The sequence below is a fragment of the Hippocampus bargibanti genome, linkage group LG11 (assembly GCF_051943395.1).
Source record: "Hippocampus bargibanti isolate YZ-2025 linkage group LG11, ASM5194339v1, whole genome shotgun sequence".
In the NCBI taxonomy this organism is placed as follows: domain Eukaryota; kingdom Metazoa; phylum Chordata; class Actinopteri; order Syngnathiformes; family Syngnathidae; genus Hippocampus; species Hippocampus bargibanti.
This window is the reverse complement of record NC_142744.1, coordinates 12,312,414-12,320,993: the sequence shown is the minus strand read 5'-3', so window position 1 is coordinate 12,320,993 and position 8,580 is coordinate 12,312,414. Positions and strand designations below refer to the sequence as shown.

At 40.1% G+C, this 8,580-nt stretch overlaps 1 protein-coding gene across 4 annotated transcripts in view; it reads right to left on the bottom strand.

Annotated features, from left to right (window-relative positions):
- Positions 1-3,140: 3,140 nt before the first annotated feature.
- carmil3 (capping protein regulator and myosin 1 linker 3) overlaps positions 3,141-8,580 on the bottom strand; it is a 47,142-nt gene continuing 41,702 nt past the window's right edge. For all 4 annotated transcript variants that reach the window (XM_089007444.1, XM_089007446.1, XM_089007445.1 and 1 more), the window contains 6 exons: positions 7,947-8,259; positions 7,270-7,376; positions 6,986-7,181; positions 6,449-6,520; positions 5,068-5,187; positions 3,141-3,850 (listed from right to left, as the gene is read on the bottom strand). In XM_089007444.1, the coding sequence (XP_088863570.1) occupies positions 3,810-3,850; positions 5,068-5,187; positions 6,449-6,520; positions 6,986-7,181; positions 7,270-7,376; positions 7,947-8,259 (849 nt within the window). In that variant the 3' untranslated portion in view covers positions 3,141-3,809. The remainder of the gene's footprint in view (positions 3,851-5,067; positions 5,188-6,448; positions 6,521-6,985; positions 7,182-7,269; positions 7,377-7,946; positions 8,260-8,580) is intronic.

The window sequence follows — 8,580 nt, the reverse complement described above, 5'->3', positions numbered from 1 at the left end:
CCAGTACGGCTGAGGACGATTAAACTGTCAAAATGTTCCTGGTTTTCTGCCTGCCAATTATGCTGGCTTGTCTGTTTCCTCAGCTGCTCTGGTGATTGTTAGTATGAATTTTACTGCTGGTTTTAATCAGCTGATATCAAAGTGCTGTTGTTATCGGACAATGCCGGACTGTTGCACATTGTTTGTTCATTGCTTACCTCTATTGCCTTCCTCGCATATTTTGTTTACTTTTTTTTCGGGCACAGTTTTGTTTTTTCAGCCCCTGCTGACTGCGGCCATTTTGTTTGTTTGCTCGTGTGTCTGCTTTTTTTAATCACTCGGTCCCGTGTGTCTGTCAACGTAGTCATTTGAAATAGAGTATCATTGTTTTACCCTCCCCTCTGCATTTTTATGATAATAAACGGGGATGATGTAAAAATGGGAAATCATCATCGAGAAAACACTGTTAATGTAAAGCCACCTTTATCCCCATTCATCTGTTCGTTCGTTCGTTCGTTCATGTTTTTTTCTGTATTTATTTCTGTTTATGTATGTATGTATGTATGTAATCATAATAATCATACATTTCATTTCTAAGTGACTTTCAAAACTCTCAAGGACACTTTAAAGTCATGGGATTTTTTTTTTCTGTTGGTAAGCAGTGGCAGCCATTTGCGCAAGCGTTTAGTCAACCCATATGTACTGTATGTATGTATTTTTATGAATGTATTTATTTCTGTATTTATTTATTTATTTATCAAAGTCAAAGTCAACTTTGTCAAATATGCTAATATGCATGACATACGGCACAGATGAAATTACTCTTGGACCCAGCGTGCAAGGCACTTATAATGTGGCTAAAAAGACAGACAATTGACAACAGACAATACACGTAATTTGTGAATGTAAAGTGAGGTAGTGTCGTATGTAAAGTGACATAGTGTAGTAAAACAAAAAAAAGGTTGAAGTGAGGTTTTGCAGAAAAAAATACAAAAATGAGTTCAGGATGATAGTACAGCGTATAGTATATTTAATTTAATTGTGTATTTAGCATTTATTTATGTATGTATTTATTCATTCATTTACCTATTTATGTATTTATATTTGTTTTGATAATTAATTTACTTAATTTAATCTACTTAATTTAACTTACTTAATTTACTTACTTATTTATTTATATTTATTTCTTTTGATTTATTTACTTTAAAAAACAGTTTGGAAGCCCAGAGGCCCTTGCAGCAGCAAATCACCACCTTTTCTTCTTTTTTTTTCCTAAACACCTATGACAAAATTGTGCATACATCTTCATTATATAAGGCTCCTTTCTGCTTTGGGCACCTCAGCCAGCCATACAGCCCCCTGGGTGTGTCTTATCTGCAAAATGTCTCATCTATCAATCCCACTCAATCTCATTCTGACTCAGTTTCTGCCCCACAACCTCTCTATCATCGCTCAGTCTGAGCACGCCTCCTCACATAGAAAAAAAAAAACGGCAGGCGGGCGGCGAGGGGAAGTGAAGGAGAGGGGGCAGGGGGTGGTAGTACTGAATAGGTAGCTTTTATGAATCAGAGAGGAGGAAATAAAATACATCTGCGTCAAGCTGCACCCAGAATGGAGCTGAAAGAATCTCGTCAAGTGTCTGCTGCCGGCTTGCGTCATCTCCCTCCTTTTTAAGGGTGAATAAAGGTAAATAAGCCCTGCCTGGAACAGTTTTGGGCTTATTGCTTCACTTGAAGTTATAGAAGCAGCGTATATAAAATGAGAGCAGCGACAAAGTTAAAAGAAGGTATTTCTTTACCTCAATTAAACTTGACCGTATACTAATTTCACGGCAGTATAATTTATGATCTTCGAACGGATCTATTTCTGTGCTGTGACAATCATGCAAAATTTCCCATAGTTACCTATAAAATAACCCAATCGTGTTGCTCAAACTGAAAACAAGAACTTTTATTTCCAAGTGCATCTGTTTTCCCCTTTATGATTCTTAACTCATTCATTGCCATTCACGAATTTATCCTGCAATTGAAAATATAATGTAGAGCGCAATTACCAAATTTGTTCAGGTTTTGTTTTTTCTTGTTTGGGTGCTGATAAAGCGCTGGCAATGTTTTTCCCTTCCACAAAGGGGCAGAATTTCCCTTTTTTCCATGCTAGCGCTTTTTTTTCCATCTTCAGCTGTGGTTAAAGCGCTATATAAACCAATATGTATGTATTGCATTGTATTTTGGACAGCAACCCTCATTTTAAGCTCATATAACTCCAGACCCATATAATATAGAAATGAATGTTTTTCTATACAATACAACACAACACGACACGACACAATACAATACAATACAATACATTACAATACAATACACCCTAATTTATATTGCGCTTTCACAACAGCTGCAGCTGTAACAAAGCGCTTCACATCATAGTCAACATAAAGCAAAATAATAAACACAACAGTGACATAAAATCTTGCAATCTTAACAACTTTCCTCATATAATCTTTGATGTTTAAGTACAAGATAAAACCATTCTGATGAAAGAAGAGAGTCTCAGGTTTCTTATGCTGCATTGAATGTTTATGTAGTCTTGAAACTCAATATTCTGTGGGTCCTGCATTTGAGTGAAAATGACAAAAACCCTGGCACTGGAGTGGAGACATTTTTCCACATGTCTGACAGTAAATGAGCTAAGAATGAGGGACTTTATCTTTCATTCAGCGCAAAAGGGACCAAAGCAGTCTCCGTGACATGACTGACCCAGTGGATCACATTTTCATTCTCAATGATGCACGCCAGGGGCTGGTTTCATCTGGTTTCACACCACAGGCACATGATTAAGCAATCATATATCTTATTAGAGAGTCTACTCAAGATCTAGTAGCCCCCATGGCGACTATCTTCCAATGAGGTAATCTGCGAACAAATATCGTGACAGACCACAATGGTCACGCAGAGTCCGCATTTATTACGGAAGCGTACACACTCTGCTGCTCTCTGCTGTTGAAGAACCAGAATGGTGCTTCCAAATTTAAACGCGTTTGACAAAAAGTGGTTCCGGGCACGGGACACTGCAGGTGGCACAGTGATTCACAGTGCCAGTTGTCAGAAGTCACACGCACGCACAAGCCATAATTGGATCCTGAACATTCAGTTATACAAATTAGAGTGACGAGAAACCTCATGTGTGTCAAGTAGTTTTTATTTATTCTTGACGGAAACATTTTTTTGACAAAAATACACTTTTTCCTTCACGTAAAATCAGATGAAAATGATCTGACTTCCATACTTTCAGAAATGGGATTGTGTAGTGCGTCAAACACACTTCTCAATCATCCGCAAACATTGATGCATACTGATCTCGTGACCAATGATGAATGATCACAAAAACATCTAATAAAATCATGATTGCTCACCAGTAGATTTACCACAAAGGTCAGTGCAAATTGATATTAAATATGAACATGTCCATTTCAACAAATACAGTACCAATGTTTTTTGGGAGGGGGAGCAGATTGTCAGTGGCGAACAGGCAGGGGACAAAAAAAAAACACAGCGAAATAATTTAGCTTCAGCGCTTAAAACAAGAATTGCAGGTATGGGAGACAAATGGAAGTATGCTGTACGGGAAGGGGAAAGTTAATCAAAAATGCCCCTTAACGAATGCATCTGCTCTGAACTCAAAACCACACAACTACTTTGCACATGCGTCCCCAACAACAGATCACGACGTTAATTAAAACATAATTCTGTACCATTTTAAAAGCTCGTGTCACTCCAGTCCTCAGTTCTCCAGTCTGGTTTCCAACGCAAACCTGAGCTGGTCTTGCTGTGATGTCATAGAGCATCATTATTACCATTCTGAGGACTCGCAGAACCTAAGACGAAAAATACATACATGTTGAACATCAGTCTTCAAGAATCAGCAATATTACAGTTGTACTCCCAGAGGCGTGGCGCACACAGTCTTAAAACACGGCTGGGAAATGGGAACAAATCGCGCTGTTGATTGAGAAACCTGAAATTGTCTTTCACTTTAGAAAAGTGTTGAATTTGCAAAGTTGGCTATAATAGCAACAACCTCACGCCTGCCGAGTTTGAGGACAACAGATTGACAACAGATACTTTTTTTTCAATTAACTCATTCACTGCCAGACATTGTGTCCACTCCAATGCCAGGGTTTTTGTCATTGTCACTCAAATTGCAGGATCCACAGAATATTGAGTTTTAGAACTACATAAAAATTCAATGCAGCATAAGAAACCTTAGACTCTCTTCTTTCATTAGAAAAAAAGAGTTAATTCCTAAATTATATGGGTCTGGAGTTATCTGTGCTTGAAATGGGGGTGGCTGTACAAAATACAATTTAATACATGCGTACAGACACACCCCTACTTACAAACATCCGAGTTACGAAGAATGGTACATACGAACATTTTTGTAGTAACATATATAGTATTCTCACCAGTTGTACATGTACATGTCTTTATGGAGCATATATTTTATTACATTTTTATTTTTCAGTACAAACCAATACAGGTTAGTTACACAAGCCTTAAACATACTTATATACACCTTAAACATACTTACATAAGCCTTAAACATACATGCCATACAAAATATAGCACTGAATCAACTTACGAACGAATTCACCTTACGAACGACACTTCAGAACGTATCTCGTTCGTAAATTGGAAAGTGTCTGTATTGATTTATAGAGCACTTTAACAACAGCTGAAGCTGCAACAAAGCGCTAGTATCGACAAAAGGCAAATTCTGCCCCCTCGTGGGAGGGAAGAATTCACTCACCCACAAGAAAAACCAAAACCCGAATAAATTCGGGAATGGCAGTGAATGAGTTAACATGATCAATATCTTCGCATGGAGGAATAAAACCAGTTATTCGTTGTACCAAAAAGCTACTTGATGATTTCAGTCGTATGTATCATACCGGTAGCCCTTTCGCATAAAATCAGTACCCAAGGTTACCCAAGAAGGTTGCTAACCAATACACAAGACACATGGAAGCATTCATCATCACCTGCGAATATTGACCAGCTTGGGGATTCTGGGGAAAATAATAATAGTACGTACACCTGGTCTCAGCATGGTAGTCCAGAGATCTGTTTCTCTTCTGGGGGAAAGAAGGTTTTTCCACACAGAGTCTGGCATCTGAAAACCTTTCCGGATCACAGTGACTGCCCCGCTCCATGCCTGAAGGGAAATGACATGTCACCAATGGAATAGGATGCAGCCAGGATGATTTATAAACTTGGACGTAAAATAATATTTTGGGATGCACTTGTGATAGAGAATAGACGGAATAGAAGTTATCATATTTAAAAGTGTCACGCTGTTGTATGCTTAGTAGGCCGAACACAAGGCCCACAATGGAAGTACAGAAAATAAGTGGTCAATCTGAGGTGAATAGACACAATTAAACTGTCATCCTCAGGTAAGATATCGGGCCTTGGGCGGAATTTAGGATTTGGTAACTCCTTGAATTCTTCCCTCCCACAAGGGGGCAGAATTTGCCTTTTGTCGATACTAGCGCTTTGTTGCAGCTTCAGCTGTTGTTAAAGTGCTCTATAAATCAATACAGACACTTTCCAACTTACGAACGAGATACGTTCTGAAGGGTCGGTCGTAAGGTGAATTCGTTCATAAGTTGATTCAGTGCTATATTTTGTATGGAATGTATGTTTAAGGCTTATGTAAGTATGTTTAAGGTGTATATAAGTATGTTTAAGGCTTGTGTAACTAACCTGTATTGGTTTGTACTGAAAAATAAACATTTAATAAAATATATGCTCCATAAAGACATGTACATGTACAACTGGTGAGAATACTACATATGTTACTCCAAAAATGTTCGTATGTACCATTGTTCGTAACTCGGATGTTTGTAAGTAGAGGTGTGTCTGTACGCATGTATTGCATTGTATTTCGTACAGCCACCCCCATTTCAAGCCCAGATAACTGCAGACCCATATAATTTAGGAATTAACTCTTTTTTTCTAATGTAACTCCTTCACAGGAAGAGCTCATTAGCCAGGTTACAAATCTATCAGTTAATGGAAAGACAACCCATTAAATGTCGATGTTCTGTTGGTTTATGGTTGATGATTGTATCATGGAACATCCAGGGGCGTGGTATTCAAATCAAAAAGACTGTGTTTTACTAATGTATCACTTAAATTGGCATATACTCTCAATAAATAGCTTGTCAGAGGGCTGCAGTGGTTGGGCATCGGTCAAAGAAGTGGCTTCATGAAAATTGCATCCCCAACCGGCAGTAAAAGACAATCTTCCTGTGTTTGAGCCTTTGTTCACAGTTTTTGGACAAACATCTCTGACAACTTGATACATCTATACATGAAAGCTAAATACAAGCTGTATTCATGCCGAAAAAATGTACAATAACGTGGGCCAGCCACGGTCTGACAATCCAAGAGTGGGACAAAAAAAAAAATACCTGTGTCAAATGAGTTGGACTTTCTTGTGCCACGCGACAAGGCTGGAAATCCATGATGGCCTTCATTGTTACCTGGTAGGTGGAACGATTGCCACGATTAATACATTCAGGCAGTCTCAAGCGAAAAAAAAAAATGTCACGAGGTTGAGTGTCGAAATGTTCCGCTCACAATGTTTGTGAAAATGATTCATGACAAAATGGTGCCCCTGAAGAACTTTGAGAGCAAAGTGGATCGGATTAGCCTTAATTAGTCTCGCAGTGGAGAAATTTACATTTCACAGCTGCAAAGTTATGAAAAGAAGAGGAAAGGAAAGAAAGAAGTAGAAAAACAAAATACAGGAGCTGCTGTAAAGGCCGCCACTCTCACGGCGCTATCTTGAAGTCAAAAAAACAAAAACTAAATGTGTTGTTGAGCAATCGACGCTAATTTGATCACTGCCCTCCTTCCATTGAAAATCATCCGATTGCCACTACTGTGTGTTGCTAACACGGCTCCACAAACGCACGCGGGGATCAGAATCAGTCGTGACGGGTTACCTTTGCCGTCTGCAGCGGAATCCATTTCAGGTTCGGCAGGTGCTGGCGTCCTTCTCCATTCTCTACTGGTAATTTCCTCGTGACTGACAGAGGCCGCAAGAGGGGCACTCCTCTGGGCATCAGTTCCTTCTTGACTAACGGGTGAGATTTTGGAGGTTTCCAGTGTGGTTTTGTGTCTTGCGAGGTCCAGACTAGGCTGATCGTGGGACGACGTGTTTGGTGAAGTAAGATTATTCGCAGCAATAGGAAGGTGGTTTCATGCTTTTTTTCCTGTAAACACTGACCTTGGCGGAGATCAGAGGACGCTGGCCCTCGGGTCCCCTCATCTTGTCTTTTTCCTCCCGTTTTATATCCGTGTGATCTTCTCGTGCTTCCCCCCTTCCTGCCTCAGCTGAAAAACAGAACCATTCTCATTGTTTGCGTCAACCCTACATCAGCATACGTGTCAATTTGCGAGACACTGTGACCTTACTTTTAACAAGTGACAACATATTTCTAGCAATAATTAAGTACAGTGATACCTCGGCTTACGCTTACGAACACTGTAGCTCACGAAATGTTCGCTTTATGAACATTAAATTCGCAAGAATTAAATCTTGGCATACGGAGTAGTTTTCGGCGACCGAACACCAGGTTGACAGCAGTGACGTGCGGTGAGGTTCATGGCTGGTGAGGCACTGACGTCATCGATGACGTCACCGCTCGTCTCTACTTAGTATTTGAACGGTAAATGTGAAAATTCAGCGATTTTGAAAAAAATCCTAAAACGGTGAAGTTAAATGGACAAGAACTTTAAAGTACAAATCCCTAAATACTTCACTAAATATTTCCATGACAGCTTTCCATGATGACAGGTGAGGCACTGCCTCACCTGCCTCCACTGACTGCACGTCACTGGTTGACAGGTATGTATGGGTGTCAACAATGGGAGAAACATTTGGCGAGGAGGCAGCTGAAGTACCTAGACTCTCCTGAAGGTGTCGCTGGCGCACGGCAGCAGGACTAGGCTTGATGTTCTGAGGCCTCAGGCTTGCACCTCTGCGGCAATGTTGAGTATCCTCGTCCGTGTCAGTCTGCAGGTCAGTCAGAGGTACGATCCTTTCCTGCCTGTGCGCCTGGTTTGTGGAGGACGCCTCACGTCCGTTCGGGTGGTCGTCGGCCAAGGCCCCCGAGACGCCTTCCCGCGTTTCTTTGACGTCACAGGTACTGCTGGCATCCGATTCCTCAATGTCGGCCCCGATGCAGCTGTACACCATGCTGACAAGGTCGGTGGACTAAGCAAGTAGAAGAAATAGACAGCGCATCACAGTGTCCTGGAGTTATTATAGTTCACAAAAACTACACACACTAAAATTCAAATCAGACTTGGAAAAAATGTAGGTACTGTAAAATCTCGTTATATCGATATCGGTTATATTGATAACACTGCTTATTACGATACTATTTTCATTTCCCGGCAAATTTCTAGTCTTTTTATGTATAATTAGTTCAGTTTAGTACGACACATGGTTATTATGATAATCCGGTCACTATGGTGCTCTTTTTCATCTCCCGCCGGCCATTTTGCTATGTTTATATCGATACAAAAGCAGTTT